The sequence below is a fragment of the Eleginops maclovinus genome, chromosome 14 (assembly GCF_036324505.1).
Source record: "Eleginops maclovinus isolate JMC-PN-2008 ecotype Puerto Natales chromosome 14, JC_Emac_rtc_rv5, whole genome shotgun sequence".
In the NCBI taxonomy this organism is placed as follows: domain Eukaryota; kingdom Metazoa; phylum Chordata; class Actinopteri; order Perciformes; family Eleginopidae; genus Eleginops; species Eleginops maclovinus.
The window spans coordinates 8,435,249-8,460,427 of NC_086362.1; the positions used below are offsets into that span (position 1 = coordinate 8,435,249).

Genomic DNA, 25,179 nt, shown 5'->3' on the forward strand with positions numbered 1-25,179 from the left:
TCACATACACACATTACTTTATTCTACAAAGATTAAGCAACAAAATGTGTCCATACAGACATTCCACACTGTCAAATACAGTGAGTCATTTTCATAATTTGTAAAAAAAGAAAATAATTAAATGCTGAGAAATCATAGTTTTAGCTGAAGTTAAAACAAAAAGTACAATTTAAAAGACTTGTTTAGTATGTTCAAATGATATTTTGTAAAACCACAATAGCAGACACGTTTTATGTTGATATGATTCTTAGGCAAAATTAAAAAGCAAACCCTGAGAAGATTCTCTATGAATAAATATACAGCTTACTGTTATTATTAGTATTAATGTAGAAACATTTTTCGTTAGGTTATACGTATGTGAGGCACTTAGTTTTTTCCCCAGCGTTTTGACTTTTTATATTGTCTAAATGAAGTGTATAAAAGGTAAACCCCTGACGGTGGGCAGCTTTATGTCCTGAGGCGTTTGCTGCGTTGAGGAACTCCTTGAGTGCTCCCTCTGTTGTGTGCTAACCCACTGAGACACTGGTGTCCATTTTCATTGGTCGGCTGCTTGAGATCAAACAATGAACACATGAATTGATATCAATGAGGTTGGAAAAAAAATCAAGAAAATTGAAATTGTATTTGTCTTCTATCTGCAAGTGATATTATTTCATTTCTTGGGTTTATTGAGCATGCTTGGGAGGGGATACAATATTTGCTTGAGTAAGATGCAGTGTTGCTTTTACCTTTCTTTTACTGCTTTCATTCTCCACATTCGATATGTTGTGCAACTTCAAACCCAGTGCTTTCTCCAGCTCTGGAAATACAGACACAAGTTTGAGAGCTTGTTCACACACAACTTGATCCTTCTAAATAATGCACAGCGCCTGAGAGACGACACCACAGAGAAGTCACAGTGACGTACCGGTGAGGATTTGGTCGATTTTCTCCACCACCATGTCAGCGTCCTCCGTACTGAAGCACATGGGGGGCTTGAATTTGAGCACGTTGCGATGAGGTCCGTCGGCACTGAGCAGGATGTATTGTTCCTTCAGCCTAGAGTGAAAATATGAATTATTCTTCTCCCTGTATCCATTTAAACTAATCTTTCAGACTACTCATAGCAGCAAAAGCTAAACAAATCAACAACTGCTCTGCAATATTCCAAACATGGACGCAGCTTTAATTAATATCAATCACACCTGTGTTTTTTTCTGCTGTGACAAAATGTTTGCTGTAATTAAAACAGGTCTTTTACAGTTGAACGTATTGAACCTTGATAGTTTTCCAACATTTAAAGAACATTATGCAAGCAGAACTAAATTAAAATAGCTTCTCAATAGGTGCCTTTATTACCAGAGTGCACACTATGCAGTTTTATTATCCCACAGTAAATTGCACCAGATACGAATTCTTTAAAATAAATTGGCAAGATATGTATTTTATTATTAATATTGCTTTGTGCAAAGTGCAGTTATAATCAAAGCATTATTATTATTTCGCTGTAGCTTAATATTGCACATATATATATATATATATACACTATTCAATACTATTTAAATTACCAAATGTATGCCATCTGGATTTGCCTGTGGTTAACGTGAGCATCATTTAGTAAATACTTTTGAGATATTCTATTAGTTTCATACTTTATATTTTTCTTAGAATTTATTTTTGTTTTATTTTATCTTAGAATGTAACCCAATATCGCCCCCAGGGATCATCATGGTATTTCTCACTCTGGCTGACACTAATCTGAGTTCACGCTTACCTGTATATGACCTCCTGGGCCTCTGCTGTAGCAGGCGTGAGCTTCAGCCGGTCCTTCACAAGCTCCACCCCCGCGAAGAGGCCATGCCCCCTTCAGAAACAACAGTTAACTCACCCATGGCCTCTGACCTCTGATCTTACCATTTTTTGAAGATATTCTTACACAGAAACATTTGATCTGTTTCTTTTCTTCAAAAACATGCTCTGGATAATGGCTACAAACAGCTTATCATTTATAATCTACATACTGTAGTTTCCCCGCACTGCTTCTCAGAGCTAATGGGCTGTGTTAGCATACCTGATGTCTCCCACCAGTGGATGTTTCTCCTTCTGCTTCTCCAGCAGACGGGTCAGGTGTCGGCCCACTTGCAGGGCGTTACCCTGCAGATCCTCTTTCTCTATCACGTCCAGGACCGCCATGCCGATGGCACACGACACTGGGTTACCGCCAAACTGTGAAATGCAAACCCCAGAGGCACAGAGGAACGATTACACCGAGGTTACATCTCCATAAATGTAATCAGCAGCTATTCTGAGGACAGAAGCAGAGGACAACCTGATGCATTTCATATATAACCAACTTACAGTGTCACAGATGTAGCATTGTGGTTTTGTTTATGTCAAACAGATCAAACTCCAGTTTCTTTAGTATACTGAAAAATAGGTAATGAGTGTGATTGACTGTCATTGTTTTTTCTGTACATTTTCATAGTATGTACTGAGACATCCTTTTTTGTTACTGTCTGAACAGGAAGTAACTGTTATCTGAGGCTATCCATGAAACAGCCTCAAATGGCTTGGAAGGAATGTATTCTCCCATAATGTGGAAAACAGATGTGTGCATGTCGAGGATAACTCACGATAGTGGAAGTTTGAGAAGAAAAAGCAGAGATCATGTTATTCTCTGCAATATGTGTTTTAACTTTTTTTTCCACATTAAAGTATATCTTTTTAGGGTTTGAACTGAAAAAAAACACACATTTAAAGACATCACAAGGACATTTATTGATATTTTATGACATTTATAGTCCAAATGAATAATCAAAGTTTGTCAAAAATGCTGAAAACATAATATAATATAATTACTGACCGTTTTTCAGAAGGGTGGTATAAAAGAAAATGTACTTTTTTATGATATTACTTGTGCTTACTGTATTGAAGTACTCCATCCCGGATGACATGAAGGCCTCGGCCACCTCTCTGGTTGTGACCACGCAGGACATGGGGTGTCCGTTCCCGATTGGCTTCCCCATCGTGACAATGTCAGGCACAAAGTCGTCTCCCTGAAGCTGGAAGGCCCAGAAGTGGCTGCCGACACGCCCGAATCCCACCTGCACTTCATCGGCAATGAAAAGGCCCCCAGCCTTTCGCACATGTCTGTAGAGGGGCAGGAAGATCCACGAGTGTAGGCAATGACTCTCTTAAGCGACTCATTCTCTCACTAAGGCGCACACACACGCACATGCAGCAACACACAGGACAGGTTTGTCTGCAGGACTATCTCGGTTATGCTCTGTCACTAAAGCATAAATCAACAATAATGCATTCTGGTGCTGCTGCTAGAACATGGGAGCCTGTTCATTGCTTCAAGCATGTTCTGCAGCATGCAAAGTATGTTAAACATGTTCAGAATCATCTTACAAAGCTTATGGATTCTGAACACAGAAATACCATGAACTCGTTACATACTCTGCCACTTGCTGGAAGTAGCCCGGGGGGGGAATGACCTGCCCGCCACAACTCTGCAGTGACTCAGCAATAAAAGCAGCAATCTGCACAGAAGAAAAAACACCAGGTCCAACTTTAAATCCGGACTGATAAAGCGGAGAAGAGGCGGAGCTCCAGCATCCTCCTGCAGATCTGACTCCTTCAAGAGAGAGACAATCATTGAAATCATGTTACTGTAGGTCACTGTGGAGTAACAAAAAAATCCATTTGTGTTTGTTTAAAAAGTCAGCAGGATGCACACTGCAATAAAAAGTTATTGTACTCCTTTTGGTGTTCTTGTGCGTTTCCTCCTGGAGATGATTATCTGCACAAACATCCTTTAGAAACTGCTAAAGCCATTCTGCATTATCCCATCCCTCTGGCCTCTGGAAGCCGGGCTGGGTCGAGCTTTTCAATTTAGGATTAAGGACTATAACAGTTCCCTACATGCTCTCATGAACTGGGATTCGACCCTGAGAATTGGGAGATAAGGTGAGAGAGGAGGGAGAAAAAAGGGGAAAGGTATAAAATCTAATGAGTATTTATTAATCTAAATGAAATCCTTACTCATAGATCAAAGCTCAACACTTAACTTGTATGATGTTGCTTTGATTCAAGTCCTCCTTAAAAAACTATTTGTTATGTTAAAGGACTTTATACTATCACAGTCTCTTCATATCTCCGTGGTCTACACAAACAGGTTAACATACCATTTTCATAACATTGCATATACTTTTTTGTTATTCAGGGCCATTTCCTTGAACAAAAGAGTACAATTATAGCGATAAAGCAGTTCATATGTGCAGTTGAGACATTTCTGGTATCATATGGTATCAAACACAAACTGTACCTTTCCTCCTTTCTCATGCACTCCGTGAATCATATCTTTGACTTCATCCGCATATGCAGTGGCAGGGTCCGGGTGGTCCGCTCTGTATTTTCCTCTGTACACATCTGGGCTGGGAGCCTGTGTACAATATCATGAAAATGTCAATATTCATAATAAATAAAAAGACACTTTTGTCAGAGTAAAAAATAAATACATTTAAATGACCTCTTGGAGAACGGTGATGAAAAACAGACTTCTTTCTGTTACATTTTCCAATTTGATATCACTTTTCTAAAGTCATAATATGATATACTGGCAAATATCGACATAGTTTTGTATTAACAGACATGTAAGTTCATGATTGTACACACGGTTTTATATTAATGTACTCTATTACGTACATATATAACAAATTACATGTAGGCCAAATTAGATTTGAATACTCACATTGTAATCTGTTTGTCCTCTCATAATAGTCTAGGGAAATTGAGTTTGTGGTGTACGAAATGTCTTCTCACCGTTCTATCGTGTACATTTAAATATTTGTTTCACATATGTTGAAACATGTGGCTGTACTTTATCCATAGGGGCTCGTGTTCATCTGAAGATTTATGTGAGCATAATGGGATAAACAGGCATGTCCGTTTGAGAGCTGCCAGTACATTTCTCAGCAGAAATATGTTTACATTCACTTTGGGCCGTGGGAAATGTTGGTGAATTAAGGCATTTACCAGAGCTTGAGTCCTTCGTGTCTGTGATCATGAATAAAATATGCATGCTGGAGAAACATTGTGACTTAGTACACCTCGTAACACTAGAGCTGCGTTACCGCATTATCAAAACCACACCATGGAACAGAGTGTATGACACAATGGAGTCAGGACACTAGGTGTATATTAGTAGCATGTCTATCAAAGCTTTCCTAAGTTACTTTTACACGTTACTTGTTAGACCCTTTCAACTTCAGCTACTTCAACATGGTGCACCAGCTACACAAAAAAATGTTAGTATCCCACATTGCACAACTATGATTTGTGTACAATTTAAGTAAACAGCTGGAAAAGGAGTAAAGGAATCTGGGCTGGGGCTGACTATTTTTGGTGGTGCCCAGAACATTAAAATCCTGTTCAGCCTCATCCCTAGTCTCTCCTCAGGTTAAGATCCTGTGACTGAACAGGTATTTAGGGAATTCCACTAAAAGTGTTTTAAAGTGTACATAATAGCTGTTTTGCCTTTTCTCTTTTACCTGTGTTTTCAGTCTTATGCCACACTTCCAAAGGCACTTTCAGTAACATCTTGCACCACTGATTTTGCAGAAAACAATACTTCTGTCTGTTCTTTTCTGTATCCCAGTGAATACTCAGTAGACTGCCAAAGCCCAGGAGTGTTTGTGAGTGATTTGGTTTTAACACAGTGCAGGCAGGCAGGGAAAGCACTCACCACATGGACAGATTGATTGTGCTCGGCATCTGATGCGTGGTGGAACTTGTACGGACTGATGTCGATGAGCGATGAGACGTGGCCGTGATACGCGCTACAAACAAAGAATACACCCATCAGTCTGTTCTATCCTACACATTCATAAATAAGACAATAAATAAAAGGACTTTCACCACTCATTATCTCCTCCAGACTTTTACTTTGCCCTTCTGGCACTGCACCAGGAGTATTTGGACAATGAGACACTCACTTTTCCAGCGTGATGACATTCTTGTGACCCGTGTACTGCCATGCGAGTCGCAGGGCCAGGTCGTTGGCTTCAGAGCTGTAGTTCACAGAGGCAGGGGTTACTAAGAGTTACTCAGTCACCACAAAACACACAGCCGAAGCCACACATGTCATCAGCACGTCATTCACTGATTGTAGTTTTACTTCCCATTGTGTCATGTGAGATGACACTTACTTATTAACGTTAAAAAACATTAAAACAAATAAATACATTCTTTGTTTTTTAACTGTAAATGTGCTCCTTAAATAAAGCTGCTTTACCTTGATCAAGAATGATCAACACCTTTCCCTACCTGTGATTTATTTTATTATTACCTGTAACTTATATTGCAAAATCAGCCTCACATTGGCATGAGTTAGCCACCTATAACAACAGAGAGTGTATACATTCCAAAAGTAGTTTTGCATATGAAGACACACAAACATCACAGTCAGATTGACTATGCAGCTCTTGTCTTCAGTGTGCAGTCTGATTGGACACTTCTGAACAGCTGCACGGTTGTTTTCTCCATTTTACAACTTCCCTCTCCACACCTCTTTCCCTGTGGCAAATACATATACTCCCTTGGCATTGAGTGTCCAATGATCATTATCTACAACATGATTATCATTGAGCAGATAATTCCTGTTCACACAGCAGAAATGCAGCGAGTGTAAATGAGTAACCACGCCAGACTGGTCAGGTTTATGAGCGAAGTGGGTGTTAGCACGCCTGTGTTAGCGCTGATAAAGCTCCACATGCATTATATAATGCTGCAGTTATTTTGTTGTGGAGGAATGATGATCTGGAACTGTCACTTTTCACTTGTAAATCTTTTATAATGTGAAGAATACAGAATGGTCACTTTATGTGTATGTTACTCAACCTGTTGTAACCTGAATTCTTGAAGTAAACGTTGTTGTTCTCAGATACCTCCACGGTGAACACAGTCCAAAAATGGAGACAAGTCTTGGTGATTGAAGTATATGGTGGCGAAAAACTGTCATATCATCTTGATAAATTAGTGTATAGTCATGTGTGTGTGAAGTAGTGATCATACAGCTGGATTAATTAGACTTGGATCCTATCATGATTTGCCTTTTGAAGTGCCTTACCAACACCCCAAAACAGAGTGCTACTTGAGCGTGCCAGCATGCAGACATACCCGGAGTTGACGAAGTAGCACACAGACAGCTTGTCCGGGAGCGTGTCCTGCAGCCTCTGCGCATACAGCACCAGGTTGTCGTGCAAGAATCGCGAGTTGGTGTTGAGTTGTTCCATCTGCTGAGCCCCTGCCTTCACCACATCCGGGTGGCAGTGGCCCACTGAGAGATGGAAGAAACGATGATTAAAACCGGTCCTCACGTCCAGGATAGAAATATGCTTTTCTCATTAAAACCTAAGACTGTAATTTGAGGTCAAAAGACACCATGACAACTGGCACATAATTGGAGGCTATGTGCTCAAATGAAAGAGTGGGAGGCAAGGAGACATGGGCTTATTTCTGTCTCCGCATGCAAGTTACATCATAGCTTTGTGGAACAGTCCAGTTGGTCAAGTCATAAGTGTTATAAGAATAGATCTGAAATGTTTGTCAGTGTGCGTTTACCGTGAGCCACGTTGTTGATGCAGTCCAAGTACTGCCTTCCTTTTTCATCGTACATGTACTGGCCTTTGGCTCGGATGATCTTGATGGGGTCATGGCTGAAGAAAATCTTACAGGATGGCCTGCAGAGGAGCTGGTATTAATATTTTCATACGTGTAAAGAGTACCTTTCACACTCCTGGGTTCAGCTTGTTTTAATTTACCTAATCAATATTATGTATCATGGTCACATGTCCTAAATGTGTTTTGTTGATGAACAAAGTATTTTTTCTATTATGATTTCTGTTCTTCCATTCACAGACATCCAAAAATCAGTGCAACACGTTCTAGAGTTTGACACACACACACACACACACACACACACACACACACACACACACACACACACACACACACACACACACACACACACACACACACACACACACACACACAGTTCTGCAAATATGTTATGTGTAAAGAAACAATTGTTAAAAAGCTACATTGCAGTTAGAAAAATACACCAAAAGAAAAGTGTCCTGCAGCGCCTCTTGAAGTCAGAAGAAACACACTTTAGTAACATTCCGTAAAACCTAGTAAAACTTTAAAACTTATAACCTAAACTTCATAGCCTGATATAACTGCAGGAAGTTGTTTCTATCTTACCCAATATGCTTCTTCCTCAGGTCGATCGTGTTGTTCTTCTCCAATTGCTCTGCAGACATCCTGATGTTTCCAGCTGAGGCGCGAGCTCTGTGTGTGCTTACTCTGCCCGGCGTTCAGATACAGCTACTCGGGCAGCAGTAACCCAGCTGTACGCACACGCGTGAACACGCACGCCTCAATGTACATGCGCGCGTACAAAAGGAGGATTTCTCAGAAATGCAAGCTGCAGCACGTGCAGCTCTCGTGCCACCTAGCCGGTTTGAGCTGCATAATACGTGCAGGTGAGTAGAGGGCTCTGACGTAACACAGGAAGGTACACACCGGTTAGTGTAGGCTGTAAACTGATACGCTTTTTAGAGTGTCACATGTTTTGATGGTATTGTTAATATATTAGGATACACATTTCTAAGTGTAGGTGTAAGTCCAACTTTTTATATTTCAGATGTAAAAAGAAAAATGTTGTGCGTTTTACTTCACAACATTTATAATTCATTTTTCATTTTTTTTTAACATGAAATACGATTAATTGATTATGAAACAATGCACTGTAGAGACTTAAAAATAAAAAAGTAGACATAAAAAAAAGTAGTTAAAATGAGGACCATCTCAACCAGCTACATTAACAAAAACAGCTTTAACATTAAAGCACCAGTGATAATAATCCAACAACACATGGCATATAATAACATATTTACTTAGTTAGCATATTCATTTTTGCTATATTTGCTTACGTTTCATTTATACTTATTCAGTTGGGTGTACATAAATATATCTTTTGGCCATACACTAAAATTATTTTAATGAAAAACGTAATATTCAGCAAGCTGAGAAACTACTAATAAAGGTCTTTTGTTTGATGTATTTGAAAGACTGTGTTTATTTGGCTCCAACAGTACAGTCATATGAAATGTCACCTTGAAATATAGCAGTGTGTGAACACAATGGTCTTTAAAGAAATGTCAATCAAACAGGGTACAAAATGAGACGACAGAACATAAACTGAAAATATATCACAACCAAAAAAAGAAATGCAGTTTTAAGTCAAAGCCACAGCATGGATTTTACTCAAATACCATTAAACCGTTTTACTCCTGCACCAAGACTGCATTTTATTTCGTGTGTGGTATTAAAGTAAGGATGCGGTCTATTTGAGTGTATAGATCTGTTAAAGTTTCCGATGGGAGGACAGTCTTTGTCAATACAACGGCACTTTTAATCCGATCACTTGCATGGAAATAAATGTTTGAAATATTTTGGGTCTTCTGCAAATAGTATAATTAACTAAATTTGAATATTTAACAAAAAACACAACAATCAATCAAACAAACTAAAAAATCTATCAAATAAAAAAATCAATTATAAAATTAGCTGCACATGCTAAACATACAGCAACTTGTGAGAAGAAATACTGTAACAGCCGGAAATTAAACCACATAAAAATAAACCTAAATTTAAAGTCATGGAAATAACATTTTGAAATATGGGAGAGGGATGTATTTAAACCAATCAAATTCAATGAAAGGTCCATGTTTTATTTGTTTCTTTATCCTCTGGTAAATAAACATTTTTCTTCCAGGTAGTGGTATACAGGGTAGCAATGACTGCACAAATGGAGCTTTAGAAATCACAGCGGTGTGAGGTTTCAGCTGCATTTGACGCTACGCACATTAACCAAAGTATAAATTGCACTTCTTGTCAATTGAGCACACATTTTAACAGTACATTAATAATCCACTATACATATATCAAACTACATTCAATGCAAAGAGAGAGATAGAGAGAAAAGAAGCGTGAGAAAAGCGGTGATATTTGACTTCATCTGGTGCATTTCGTCACTTTAGCTTTTTGACACAAAATAAAAGCAGATTGTAAGGCCTTATATCTGAAGTACAACAGTGAATACACGCTGCTCTGTTTTTTGTAAATGACCACCTACCTTCACACTATGATCCAAAATTCATAATATCAAGAGAACCGCAGCAGACATCAAAAGCCAAAACAACTGAAAGGAATGCTGTTAAGAACCAAAAATGCCTTCACTTAAGAAATGATAGAAAAATAAATAATGTACCACCTAAAATATTGAGACAAATACACAAATATATGCACAGAAAACTTGAAATTGTTACATACATAAAACCCCAACAACAATAAAGAAAGCTGTTGTGTACCGCTGACAGAGCAGCACCATCATAATCTATACAGGTGAGATGAACTGTACAATCAAACGGAAACCATACGGGAATAAACCTTCTCAAATCCACCTGCGGCTGGTGCTACATCACAACACAATGTTGGTGTTTCACATGCATATTTCTCACGTTGCAGAAAGAGTATCACCTTCACTCACTTACTATGTCAGAAGGTAATTTGAATACAAGAAATGTGAAAAAGATGGATAAAATATGAAAAATAAACACAAATACTGCTCCATCCGATATGGAATGTGACATAACTGGCCACCGGGTACACTGTGGTGTGTTAATGGACCAATTCACTTAGCTTTTCCTTCACTGTAGTACATGTTTTCCATTTGTTTAAGACAATACATGAGGTGTAAAAGAGTGTTCTCCTCAACATATGTGAAAAAACAGCTACCGTTGCTTTATGGTTCTGATAACCAAATCAAAGCTTATTAAGAAAATCCATCAGAAATAAATCGTGTACATGCAGTGAATCAACAACACTGTACAACTAACAGCCCAAACGACAAGTCCAGAATGAACAAGCAGCGGATTTGTTACAATGCTGGATGCACAATCGAGCTTCTTTACAACCAGGATGTATTCCTGATGGATGCATGTGCGCTGCTGTAACCTGCATGCTATTTCAACACCTTGAAAAAATGATTCATGAAAAACAGTGCGTGTCTTTTTCGATACTCCACCAAACAAAGCTCCTGAAATAAACACCATTCCGATAATTCAAAATATAGTATAACGTTTCTGATAAAGGAATGAATAAAAGCTTGAGGCACCAAAGGCTATTATACACAATAATACAATGTTAAAGAATGAGAGCAACAACGAAAACAAGAAAAAAAGATGATTGCATTGTGTTAACGCTCTCAGTAGATGAAGGAGCGCTGCCTGGGAGGAGAGGCAGTGCTCCTGCTGATCTCTCTGCAGATCCATGAGACACTCTCCTGCAGAATCCGCAATCCTAGTGTTGGGGTGGGGTGGGGGGCAGGCCTGTCCAAACTCAAACCCATGTGAGCTTCATTTGTTTTCCTGACAGTTCCCCCCACCACCTCTTGTCTGGAGACGAGGCACCACACTGATGCTGAGCCACATGAGTGCAGCAGTGAAAACCTGCGGATATCATACCCTCTGCAGGCATCACCTCAATAAAGCAAAATAACCAACAGCTTTACTTTCGAGGGGGGTTCTCAGGCTACCAGCCATGGCGTGACTCCCTTTGGGAAGATTGAAGGAAAGCAGAAATGACCAAATCAGAGCTCTGAGGGTTGTGTTTTATGTTAGTGTTTTTCTTTTTCTGCAGAAGCCAACCACAAAACAGTGACATGTATGTACAATACATATAAATATAGTTTGAATACTCATGCTTTTGCAGGGGCAGGGGTGCAATGTTCTGTTTGGCACAGTTTTTCTTCTTTTTTTTAGTCTTTTAGAAAATGTTGCTGCATGAATGGGCGGTGTTGAGACCAAACGACACAAAACACGTAGCGTTTGGTGTTAGAGAGCCAGTCCAGATCCTCCTCCTCCTCATCCTCCTTCCACGCCACCGTGAGTCTGCGGCGCTGCAGTCTGAGCCGTGCAAAGACCGCAGAGACAAGTTCTGCCGCCAGCCGAGGATCTGAACTCCACCACGATGTGGATGTGAGAGCGGACACACACGGTTGTTTTCCACACGGTGATGTGAGTAGAAGCAGCTTAGGGCGGGTAACTCGGGACGTATCATTGTACACATAGACTTCTTTTCTTTTAGACATTTTTTTTCCATTAAAAAAACTATAAATACCATAAAAGAAGCATTATTTACAAACTCCATGCGTTTCAGGTTAGAGTGATCACTGCAAGAAAAACACAGGAGAGAGAATGACGTGAAGATGTTGCCAGTGTTTCATGACTCAAATGTACAGTCTGACTTTGACATAGTGAGATTTTACACACAGAGAAACGACGTAGAACCCATGCAAACATAGAGAAGCCGAAACACACATGAATCAAATGAACAGATACAGAGGGAACAAAATATTAGGAGCATTTTTTATTTAAATTAAACCTGAAAGTTTGATTAAATCAGTCTAAAACTTTGATTTTGATTAACCTTTCTATCCCATTCCAGAAACGAGATGCAAATAGTCATTTCTACAGTAGGAAAATATTGTTAATATTACATTTGAATATTTTTCTCCATGAAAAAGTCTTCTTTCAGACAAGGAAACATCACACAGACATTAAGGTTTTTATGTTACTACCTTTGTCTAGTTGTATCTGTAGATTTATCCTCAATAAATCAAAAGCAAGCACTACATAATGCCTCATTTTCATATTTAAACCTTACATTTCAGACAACTTGTCTTAATGTCAGTAATCAACTGGGAAAGTTTCATGGTGACATCTGTTCATAAAAAAAGCATTTTTACCCCATTTACTTTTCTTAGATTGAGATGTCCTTACATGTTGTCCACTCTGTATCTGTGTAGTTGAGCTACTGAAGTGTGTCATACCAATGAAATATAAATATAGTCATCTTACCTTCTGCCAGCATCCAGGCATTGGTAATCCATCTGGGCCCTGATTAGAGAAAAGTAGCAGGGAAGCAAAAAAAAAACATGAGCACTGAAACAAGTTTAATGTTCACAGATGCATTAAGCACAGCTGGGAGATAGTCAGGAGATAAAAGCTACTTCTCCAAACCACATTCTACCACATTGATTGAAATCAAACACCAGGCTAAATATCTAATCATAATGCTGTTTGTATGCATTCAACTATTAATGTCTCACATGCTGCTTAACATGTGTGCGACTGACTTTAAAGGATTTCTGGATACTGAAGGATAAATGTGGCTCTTCTGATTTGTATGACCAAAGTGTTTGCATCATATGTTAAAATGCTGAATGTGACGCTATGGCAGGGGTGTCCAAACCTCAGCTAATTCCAAAAGTATAATGGAATTTTGGTCCCAACACGAAACTTGTGCTTGTCTTATATTGTACTTCTTAAATATATCTGTAAAGATATATAACATAGTAGTACTAATGTGTAAGAAAGCCAAGTTTTCAAATAAATTCAGTTAATTTAAGTTGAAAACATTTTCTAACAAATCTTAGTTAAAAAATAAAATTGATTAAAAAAAGCCCAATAATTATTTTCATAACACACTTGAAATATACCCTTCCTATTTGGCCCCCCAATGTCAGGCTTCTGTTTGAAGGAATGAGCTGTAAACACTTTTTGCAACAAAATAAATGAAACCCTGTAGGGTGTTTTTCTTAAAGCCTTTTCAATGATCAAGAATGATTTACCTACATTTTAGATTTATTTTGCTAACTTGTGACTTAACTTGATGCTATATACCTAACCTTGGATGGAGGGCCCAGCCCTTTGTATATATTTTGTATGTGGCCCTCAGTGAAAAAAGTTAGGACACCTCTGCTATGGTGTCTAGTTTAAAGAAGGAAGTGTCACAATGCAAACTGCATACACTTTCTGTGACTACGGTACGAAAGTAAGTTCTTCAAAACTATGTTTGTGTAAATTAGGAATGACAAAGCATCTGAGATAACCCTTTAAAAACACATTATTCTTTAAACTGTGTACTAAGCCTGCATCTAAATGTAGATGTGGTATGATAATATGACATGTAATGACAAGAGTATTCTCATTCATGCACATAATTCACAGCAACATACAGCTCATGCATATGACTTGCTCTCTGATTTTATTAAAGTTGCCGCACAAACAATAATAAGATGGATATGGGGACACTGTAACAAAATCAGAGTTTTTCTGAAAATAAAGTCATTGCAGCTGGTGCATATGTAATTTAATGGGTTGACATTGGTGGTATATGAAGGTTTTCTTAGCTACTACACCTCAATTCTTTGTAAGCACACAAATAATCAAAATGAGTTTATAGCTTATACTTTAACGACTAACATTTCTACGACCATGCATTACACAGCACTCTTTCAGAAGTAACAAATAATAATAATAAAAGTCTGGAGAAATATCCAGTTTGGTTTCCCCCTTGTCTTCATGGTCTGGCCCAATTGGTACGAATACAGGAAGAGGGGAAGGGGAGTTAACAGAGTGGAGGGGGGGATGGAGGTGGGGGTCCAGGAGTCTGTGTTAGCATCAGGTTAAAATGAAACTCCATGGAGGAATCAGCAGTAGGGAAAAAAGGATTTAGGAAGAACTTGTTTACAGTTTTAATAAAAGGAAGGATTCAGTTAGAGGGATAGATCAATTATTTCAATAGTTTATTTTGTAAAAATGTGTATTCTCTAAAAGAGGCTGCTTGCTGTCAGAGAGTTAGTGAAGTATATGTTGGTGCATGTTGTTTTTTTATAAATGGAAAATGTACTGCCTGTCGAGCTCTCAGGTCATGCATGGTGTTGATTCACTGAGGACTGAAGGTGAGCAGCATGCACGGGTTAGAGGTGGAGGAAGAAGAGAGATACTGTACCAATTGGCATGGGGCATCCAGCCCGTCCAGACCTGGCTGCCCTGGTTCCCCCTTTTCACCCTTAAATCCCCGGAAACCCTGTTTGCAAAGACGACCTAGGAGTGTTACTGGGAGAGAGGTGGACGACCTTTAACCCCCGAATCCGTCCTCTACCACGGACACAAGAAGGGGGGAGGGAGGAGCGGCCCTTTAAGCTTGCTGATACCACGATCCAGCCCAAAGATATGCTTTTTAGGCATTACATTTTGAGATTCAGAGGAGTAATGTGTTTCAAGTGGATATGTTCTGGTGGAAGCTGGTATCTGTTTAGCCACAAGGCGCTCCTCCCTGTTTGGGATAGCTGCTCTACAACCTGCAGCTCACAGTGGGGACATACCAATGGGCAGGGTGCATCTAATCCAGGGGCCCCCTGTTCTCCTTTCTCGCCCTTAGGCCCTTTTTTGCCCTTCTTTCCCTTCTCCCCCTGTGGATACAATTTGTATTCAAGTTAACATCATTTTTTGGGAACATTTGGGACAGATATTAGAAGGGGAGTGATTAAAAAAAGGGAGGCTACAGCTCAAAGAGGAGGAAGACACATGGTCAGCATTAGATAGGAGGAGATACTAGACAGTAATGGGTACTCTGATAACATTCCTTAGGACAGGAAGAGGAGGAAAAATGTTGCAATAGGAGGGAGTACAAAACAGAGCTGATTGCTTTAAGGGGTGTCAAGGGCACGAAGGATGAGAAAGAGTAGCAGGGAAAAACCTCCAGAAGGACAGAATTAAATCAAATACACACTGAAAAAGGTCAAACTGTATCCCTTTAGATTGAGAGTGGAGTTAGTCTTCTTATAGCATTCAGTACATGCATGAGAGTATAACAAAATACAGAATAATAACATCAGAATTACATTTCTTTTCACCAACTTGAGAGGAAATATCAAAAGGCACTGTTATGGCTCTTATGAGCAAAGATGCACAATTTCTAATACAAATAATAATTCTAATTGTAAGAATTTTCAGAAAACTAGCAAACACAGCTCATTATTTAAGTGCTATTACAGTGCCTAATTATTGTGTTTTTCTTTGATTGGCATTCAAGATATCTCATCCACAATGCTTCATTTTGTGTGTTGAGAGCAGCTGCTAAAACAACTCGAACAAAACGATCTGATTTGAGCCGGAGAAGCTGAAGGGAAGGGAAATAAAGGATCAACAGCCTTGAGAACGCCCAATACTAATTGTATTATTTTAAAAGGGATGGGGTACAGTTTCTCTGTGACATCAAACGTCTAATAATCACATTGTAAGTGTTAGTCAGTGTGGGAACAGACAGATTCAGCACTGCAAAGGGAAGGGTTATCAACAGGCTCAGGTTTCTTATAAAAGGACATGTTTTTAGTATGTGCATGCGTGGAAACAACAGACATTAAACAAATGTGAATTTATAGAATCTGTTGTCAATGGACTTGTGTGGGCAAACAAGTTGAATCACTTTTTTTTGAGGCTCAGTTAAAAATGAGATTTGATTTTGAGAAATGAAATGACAAACGTGGAGAACAAAGGTTGGAGCGGACTGGATGGTATTTTATGATAAATATGTTTGACACTGTATGGAGTTGTTATCTACAATGGTATATTGAGAGCCATTGTTGGCTTAATAAAAATAAAATACAGACCCAGGGAAAGGGCAATCTACCCCCCCCCCCAACAAAAAATCTGAATATAAATTCTGAATATAAAGTTTGGAATTTATGAGCTAAAAAAACCTGGATAATGTCTGAGATCAAAGTGGTACATTTTAGTATTTTCGGAGATAATACAATCATAATTTTATCTCAGAGAATATTGTAATTTATTTCCTGAAAGTTTACAACTTTAATCTTAGAAATTGCTAATTGTTTTGTTGCCCTTATACAATTTATTTATTCAAAATTCTTGTCAATAAGGTATTCTATCCAGAAAGTCTTATTTATATACACTATATATCTGTATGAATTGAATTAAATCCATAAGGACGCAGGTAAATATATAAAATGTATAGAAAACCCCTTTCATGTACTCTAGTTCTTCAAACAACCATATACACTACCCTCTTAATTTCCTGTTACTGTCCATTGACATCAGCCCTCTGTTATATGTTAAGGTGTTAACAAGCCATAGCATCCTGTCTGCATCTACCTTTTCTCCTCTTTCCCCAACGTCGCCTTTCTCTCCCCTTAAGCCCTGCAACCCCTGCAAAAGTACAACTCCATTAAATTACTCTGCCTTTCATTGCATGGACAAGAAAGAGTTCTGCTGTCCTGACAAAAGCTGAAACAAACGAATTAGGAGCTGAACGAGGGTGAAAAATGAAATACAGACATCAATAGAAAGTGGAGGGATGTGAAACAACAAAAACTAAATAATACAAAATATGAAGCTTTGAAATCTATAAGGGGAAAACTGAAATTCTCCATAATCAAATGCAACAACATGCACATAACTATGAATAATGAAATATAAAAACAAGGTCAACCTTCACTGAAGAAAACTAGTATAACCTGTGCATTTAGATTGCTTTTTTATTAACTTAAGCCACAGAACATATTCCAAGTAAGCTTTCACTTTTGGTAAATTATTTACGATTTACGGTCTCTCTACATAAAGTTACTTAGAGCTGTCACAGATTTTCACTATATGATTATCATGACCAAAGTAATTCAAATCTATAGAATCATTTAATTGATATTGTATAATTTCAATCTCACTATTGTTACCATAATGTATTCTTGGTAACTTGTGATTGTTTTGTATTAAATAATCCGCACCTTGGGCTAATCCAACAATTGCTAACGAGAGATGTCGATTGAGGTTTTGTTACTCTTAAGTTTTTGACAATAAAAAGCTTTTTTTCCCTAAATGTTAATATTTAGTGACCAAATACACTCTAGTACTCAGACAATTTGTCCCTGCGCCTTCAAAGAAAACTATAAAAAATGTTTAGGAGACTTACATCCAGGCCTGGGGTTCCAGCAGATCCCTGAAAATAAACAACATTAGGTGAATGGTTATTAAACAGTTGAATTCATCACACGGTGACATCTACATTATTAAGTCTGAACAAATCCTACTTTAAGTAATAAAAGGCAAATGTAAGCAGCCAAAGTGCACATTTAATACAGAGAGGTCTTTATTCTACTGATATAGCTGACATTATATCAAGATAGTGTGTCTTCAACATAATAATATGCTCATCAAACTCACAGGAAGTCCGTAAGGGCCCCTTGGTCCTGGATCGCCTGACGCTCCTCTCTCACCCTATAGCAAATAAATCAGTGTTGCAATCATGTACAAGGGATGGAGCACCTCATATTAAAGCTGAAATGGTCAGTCAGATACAAGGTGAGAGTCAAATGTCGATCTTACTATGTCGCCCTTCGGCCCCGCCGGCCCAGCTGGCCCCGCAGGCCCGTCCTGGCCCTGTAGAGAGTCGTGTTGTCATGGTGAGTTTGGGCCATAGTATTTATTTTAATTCATTTCCAAACAAATAGATGGAAAGCATGTTCATTTGTACAATATTCCCATCCTACACCAGTACACGGGACTGCTGCTCGTACACGTGCATTGGCCACAGAAGGACATTTACAACACTGCTGACACAGTTAATGTATGAGTGTGTGTTAATGCTGAGTTAATGCAACACGGGACAAAACGAGAGCCTGAAATGCTGCAACAGCTTTTTATCCTAAGGACTAAAAACTCAAGAGTGGCTTTATTAAACTCATGAGATAGGATGTAAACGCCTAACAAAAGCTTATAGATCCTCAGGTTGCTCTTTATTTCACAGTACACTAATTAAACGTAACAAGAGTAGAATAAATACGGTCCTAGTTAGACATTACACAAAAAGTTTACCCCAATTATACACATCTGTAATTACAAACTGTACATAATGCCATGTTACACCCAAAATATGCAATTCTTACACACTATTATATCAAATTATACTCCCCTTAGAAACCATATAGTAGATCTTATTAGCTTCTACAAGATAAGAGTCTAATTATAAATGAAGAAAGCATAAGGAGCATCTAAATATAGGATATTCGATTCGATTTCTTTGGCTCCGAACTTATAAATTGGCATCTAATTTGAGCGTAATATGGTGTACTATTGTCCAAGTTTAGCATATGATTGGTCTAATATATCAGGTTACTAATTACAATTGTGAATGGCATCTTATTAGGGTATAAATGTGTTAATTTAATGTCTAATAAAGTACATATCAAGTGCAGTTTTGGTCTAATTTGACACAAAGTAGGTTCTATTACTCTCTTATTAGTGTACTGTAAAAATAAAGTGCCTCTTAACTTCACATTGAAACACAATGAAATGGGGTGCTGCTAACTCATCTGAGGAAAGAGGGTGACTGTATGGAGGTGGGGGGGGGGGGGAGAGACAGTAGACAGTTGGGAGGGGTGAAGCCTCTCGGTCACATGACACTCACCCTAATTCCGGGCTTGCCGTCCAAGCCGGATGCTCCCTGCGAGGTTATGGAGGTATGAGTGACATGAACAAGGCGGGATTAGTACAGATGAACACTGTTATTAGGACAGGTCGATGGCAGGGTTCACAACAACTACATTACACACTGTGTTACACGGAGAGCGGCAAAAAAAACACACACAGAAAATGGAAAACGGCATATAAGGAGACGCACACTCACACACACAAATGCACAATAATAAAAAAAAGAATCACACAGGGCTAAGATAGAAATGAGAGATTCCTATGGATGTCTGAGGAAATAAAGGACAGGGCTTTGTGGTTGCACATTTCCCATGATGCACGGCTTTACTCACGGGAAGACCAAGCGGCCCGCGGTCCCCTTTGTGTCCCGTCTCTCCTCGGATTCCCTTCACACCGTGCAAACCAGATTCCCCCTAAATAAGAGGGAACACGGGAAACAGGCAGACATGTGTTATCATTTGATGCATGATTCTTCACATTTCTGGGGGATGCTGGAGGTAAGTGACGGGTAAATACATGCTATGTCTGAATAAATTAAGAAATAATGTATTCTAGACCCACTCCTGTGCTGTCTATCTGAAACAAAGACTGATTAAAATGTCATGAAAAGCTGCGGAAATGCTAAAACCAAGATAAAGAAGAATGTATAATCTAATAAAATCAGTTGTATGAGTTCCTACCAATCTAGATCTTAATTTTACAATTATTACACTTAACTATGGTCAAAATATATAGTAGTAGAGTATAACAATACATTTGGTTCCAGACGGATAAATACAAACTTCCTGTATGGTTTAATTACAGTCATCATAATGTGATTTACCTTTGCTCCAGGGAAACCATGGGGACCCTGAAAACATGGAAAGATATTATTCTGTGGCTTGACTCATAATCACAAAGATTCTATTCTTATTTTAAGGAACTAAACCAAGCTATTTTATATATAATGTCTTTCCACCTGTAATTTATCCACATTTTCCCTACTGTGAAACATCCCACAGTTATTGACAGGTGCTCTGTTTCTTTTTGTTCCGAGGTGACTTTATAGGAGCACACTTGCTGTGGAATTAAAACAGACACCCGACTACAACGTGCATGTTGAAGATAGGCCTTGATGTGACATGACAGGCTCTATGTGCCACACTGGAATCGAACGACCCGTAAGTACAACAATGAAAGACAACAACACTGGTTTGGCTTGTTCACAGTGAGGAGGAGCTTTTGCACATTAAAGTTCATCTCATTAACTTACGTACACTTATTAACTACTCATACAAGTCCTCCCTCGACAGACTTACTGCAACGAGCAGCACCTTACTCCCCCTTAAAACTGTGCAAATATATAACCAGTGGAATGATTCAACTGTGCAGTACTAATGACACAACTCAATGCTCATAACATAGCATTTTCCATCGTTAATAAATCGTTTAAGACTTTACGCCACTATACATGTTGTATTATATACAGTTTTGTTGGAGTACAACATGCATATTTTTACTTAACTTCCTATGCTAATTTTAATATTTGTATTGTATTTTATCTTCTTATTGCACATTTTTCTTCACAGCTTTTTTTCTTCACGATAAATAAATGTTCAGATTAAGATGGCTGTACAGTATGTACCTAGTATTTATATTAAATCTAGATTTTAAATGTTATATAATGCTATTAAACACTCACCATGGGTCCTGGGGGTCCATGGGGCCCTGGAGGCCCTGGAGTGCCGATGATCTGCAAACAGTATTTTTTTTAAATCACCAAATCATGTTTATAAAATAAGATATATTGAGTGCGGTAACATTTACAGAATAACACACGACAGTATGTTAGTCGGCAGTCTGACAGTTTGCAAGGATCTTAATACACTACGCGACTTTATTTTCATGCCAAACAATAATTAATAAATGAGACTTACTGAAGAACCTTGAAGACCAGGCAGACCTGCGTCTCCCTTTTCTCCTCTCATCCCGTTTACACCCTGCGGAGCAAAAGCTTCATGAGACAGAGGGCAGACGACCAAAAATACAGTATTTTAAGATGCGTAGTCTAAAGAAATAGTTGCATTATATACTGAAAATATCTATATTTTGTAAATTGATTATTACAGGTAAGCCAGGTAAACCAGTTGTTCCTTTCTCCCCTGAAGCTCCGGGCATCCCCATGTCTCCTTTAGAGCCTTTGTAGCCCTGACAGAGAGTACAAAGAAATGATAGTATTTCATTTATTCACAATGTGGTGCCCTTGAGCAAGTCACCGGACACCTCCAATCCCCCCTCCCCATTGCTCCCCGGGCGCTGCACAATAGCTGCCCACTGCTCCTAGTACTAGGATGGGCTAAATGCAGAGGACCAATTTCACTGTGTGTGCTCTGCTGTGTGCATGTATGTGACAAATAAAGAGGGTTTCATCCTCCGATTCTATTCTATTCTATTCTTATTCACAATGTGGATATGTATGCAAATGTCTTCGTATTTAAGTAACAAAAAGGTCTCCAAATCTGCATATTCCTACGAGAGAGTTGGAAAACATTAAAAAAAAAAAAGCCAAAATAGTCAAAGTCAACATTGAACACACACATATGTTTTTACATATGCACAACATTGTATATTGTAACATTTCTGGCTTTTAGCCTCTCCTGCATAATGTTCTGACTTTTGTTTCTACTGATGCTACTGAAAACTAAAATGTACCAGGTCTTTCTTTTTCATTAAGAATAAATAAGAACTCACTCTTTCTCCATCGAGTCCAGGGAGGCCAGGCATCCCACGGTCCCCCTGCGAGAGGAATACAAAGATCTTGTTGGTAGTTTGCACGTTTAACACTGAGGGTGGGATTATTAAAACAGTAGTACAAAAAGTAGTTTACTTTCACCCCCTCCGGTCCTATGGGCCCGGGCGGTCCAGGTGGACCCTGAACAGAAACAGACATACGAGGAGAATTTGTATCAGAAATTAAACATACTTTTGATTGGGGTTAAAATGTTTGAATGCAAGGAGCTCCAATTCATCAAATGGATCTGACCATTATGATGAAATGACAACAGGACGAAACAGATTAGCGATCAGTTGTTAACAATGATGCTCAAAAACATGTTAGCTACAACATACCAATCAAAATGATCATTGACAGATGAGTGAGCATGTTGTTGCTTCTTCCATGATCAAACTGGAGTTTAACATTACTGGCATCCAATTTGAGTTTGAAGCAATCATTTTTGGACGATGTTAGACACTTAAAATGTGAATTCATGTACACATATAGTCTTGTTGTCAGCTCAGAGTTCAGTTGTGAACCTGGAAATGTTGAGTATGTTAGGGAATTGTTGGCTTAGGCAGTTTGACACAGCTCATCATTTTCTCACTGTGTATTTTCCCATGGACCTTGGGGTCCTTCTATCTCCATTAAGGAGGGGCAGCCCGGGCACCTTGGAGTTGCCAGTCTATGACCGAGCACAAGCTGCAATGATCATAGTTTATCGTTCAGGGATGTCTAGGTTCCCTGGCGCACAATCTTTTCTATGGACGACAACTTTAGGTAGATTTAGGGTCCATATTTGTTTAGTCTCTCTGATGAGAAAGGTTGATTATACAGTAGTTAAAACTTCAAGCAGCAGAAGAGTTCTTCAGAATTGGTTTGGCAACTGCTGTGTCACCTTGTGGCTGCAGCAAATGTATTGTCAGTTCTCCGGCCGTAACTTCAAATAAACCATCAGTGTTTGCCATCAAGTTCCAGCTCTCCTGTGTCTCTGAGTTTCGTCTCAACTGCTTTAGAAGTTTCCTTCACAGAGTACACCAAAGTTTTATGAAATAAAACTTGCATATGTTGGGCAATTTGCACAATTAGCATATGTGCGTTAATTAGCATGAATTACCATTATATCCTATGGGGACAATAGCTAAAAAATTGCTTGCCAATTCGGACAATTTTGGAGAACTTGTGAGTGTTATTGAGGACACTGAGTCAATTTATGAAATGTTCAATATCAAAAATGGCAGTATTAAGCAGAAAGTGCCAATATGTTTACTCTGTGGGACAATTTGGAAGGTTGCAACACTACTCATGGAGTCAAAATCAGCCCACCATGAGAACAAATATGATCACTTCTGGTTCAAACGTCCATTGATCCTGAAGTGGATTCAGCATCTTCAATAACACCCAAAACAACTCAGAAATTGTCCAAATCGGACAAGTCATACTTTTTACTATTGTTTACATAGGCTTTAATGCCGTTCATTTAAATTAACGCACATATGCTAATTATGCATATTGCCCAACATATGCAAGTTAGCATCCGACAGTTTTCTATGTGCTGGGGACCCAGACTACACATTTCTATCATACGACTTTGGTGTACTCAACATATCCAGGTTCACACTGCTGGCAACTAGACTAATACTGTACGCAGCACTAAATACTGTTTTATATTTAGTTGGGAAAACATGTTGCTGGGTGAGGCGGCACAAACACAGTGAGGCCGTGCAAACCAGGGTCGGGTCCATGCGAGGAAGAATGGGGATGACACAATACAAGCAGTACACATAGGTTATTACCGTTACTGTAATAGTGGTAATCTTCTGCAGAAGGCCAAAGGAGGGGTAATGTGGAGGAGATAAGATTGCAAAGGTCATACAGGAAAGAAACCTTTGTGTCAGCACAGAGGAGTTATGTATTAAAGAACAGATGTGCCTAATTATGCTGAAGTGTGATAGTTTGAGGGTGTTGCCCAGTAATGTAAAGAGTACATTTTCTTAGAGGAGTTTGAAAATGTGAGCAATACTTCATTTAGCTTATAGTGAAATTTAAGCTAAACAAATAACACAACTTGCAGCTTTATCTTAATATATGTCAGGTTTCTTCAGTATGATTTAGGATTTAAACATTAGGCCATGTGTTGTAAGACACTCGTCCGGATGTTCTTGTTTAAATCAAGTTAGGTGACTTCCTGTCTGACCTGTAAAGCCTCCTGAATGTTTCCATTGTAGTCGACGATTTCTGTGGCTCCTTGGTCTCCTTTCTGGCCGGGGGGGCCCTGCACATATTTACATTAAGAAGAATACATGTTTTTTAAACTGGCGGGCACCAAATGTATAGACATAAAGGAGTTTGACTCTTTTCCCCAAAAATAAAAAAGGTACTAATGCCCTCTGGTGGTTATCAAGTGTAATGCAGCATGTCATGTAAAATCGCATGGTTTTTTGTATGCATGGGTTACATTATTTAATATACTTGCTTACCTTCGGGCCAACCGATCCCACAAGTCCTTTATCTCCAGTCTCACCCTAATGTGAAAAAAAGGATTGCATTTGCTATTACTATTACTATTACTACTATTACTATTATTATTATTATTATTATTATTATTATTATTATTATTATTATTATTATTATTATTATTATTATTATTATTATTATTATTATTACTACCACACTCCTTTAGCTATAATGTGGACTATGTTTTGGAAAAATAAATCATCATTATTATGTTCAAGGAGTTCTAGTAATGTGAATTAAAACAAAGTATGACAAATAATACGTATAATACTCCTGTACATACACATAGAAAACATTAAGTCAAATAAACAATGATTCTTTCTTTTGCTTACTTGACCAGCGAGACATCTTACCGAGACTAAATCGCTAAAAGAAATTAAAATGGTTTTCCAATTTTCTTAATGCCTTTAGTAGATCAGTATGCTATTGTCTTTTTTTATTCTTAGCTTTGCATTGCGCAGACCTGCTACTGCAACAATGCTTATATGTATTAAAGCCAGACTATTA

The 25,179-nt window shown here is 38.5% G+C and overlaps 2 protein-coding genes across 5 annotated transcripts in view; both read right to left on the reverse strand.

Moving 5' to 3' along the window:
• etnppl (ethanolamine-phosphate phospho-lyase) lies at positions 1-8,514 on the reverse strand. Of its 4 annotated transcripts, none has more exons than XM_063900556.1 (13): positions 8,248-8,511; positions 7,606-7,724; positions 7,162-7,321; positions 5,979-6,053; positions 5,729-5,822; positions 4,310-4,426; positions 3,442-3,524; positions 2,904-3,129; positions 2,051-2,205; positions 1,754-1,843; positions 908-1,038; positions 729-799; positions 1-549 (listed from the first exon to the last, which is right to left on the reverse strand). In XM_063900556.1, exons 1-13 carry the CDS (start codon positions 8,304-8,306, stop codon positions 448-450), a joined length of 1,482 nt encoding a protein of 493 aa, XP_063756626.1. In that variant the 5' UTR covers positions 8,307-8,511; the 3' UTR covers positions 1-447. The 4 variants fall into 4 exon arrangements, with proteins under 4 accessions (XP_063756626.1, XP_063756627.1, XP_063756628.1 ...); XM_063900557.1 differs by having other exon boundaries at positions 1-546; positions 8,248-8,509; XM_063900558.1 differs by lacking the exon at positions 1,754-1,843 and having other exon boundaries at positions 8,248-8,514.
• Positions 8,515-9,094: 580 nt separating this feature from the next.
• The window catches only part of LOC134876345 (collagen alpha-1(XXV) chain), a 136,881-nt gene continuing 120,796 nt past the window's right edge, over positions 9,095-25,179 (reverse strand). Inside the window, exons 21-37 of the mRNA XM_063901342.1 lie at positions 24,636-24,680; positions 24,353-24,430; positions 23,952-23,975; positions 22,267-22,311; positions 22,131-22,175; positions 21,507-21,587; positions 21,317-21,379; positions 21,082-21,132; positions 20,224-20,250; positions 19,733-19,813; positions 19,378-19,413; positions 18,297-18,350; positions 18,135-18,188; positions 17,884-17,910; positions 15,281-15,367; positions 12,969-13,007; positions 9,095-12,280 (exon numbers count right to left, since the gene is read on the reverse strand). Of these exons, the coding sequence (XP_063757412.1) occupies positions 12,278-12,280; positions 12,969-13,007; positions 15,281-15,367; positions 17,884-17,910; positions 18,135-18,188; positions 18,297-18,350; positions 19,378-19,413; positions 19,733-19,813; positions 20,224-20,250; positions 21,082-21,132; positions 21,317-21,379; positions 21,507-21,587; positions 22,131-22,175; positions 22,267-22,311; positions 23,952-23,975; positions 24,353-24,430; positions 24,636-24,680 (840 nt within the window). The 3' untranslated portion in view covers positions 9,095-12,277. The remainder of the gene's footprint in view (positions 12,281-12,968; positions 13,008-15,280; positions 15,368-17,883; positions 17,911-18,134; positions 18,189-18,296; positions 18,351-19,377; positions 19,414-19,732; positions 19,814-20,223; positions 20,251-21,081; positions 21,133-21,316; positions 21,380-21,506; positions 21,588-22,130; positions 22,176-22,266; positions 22,312-23,951; positions 23,976-24,352; positions 24,431-24,635; positions 24,681-25,179) is intronic.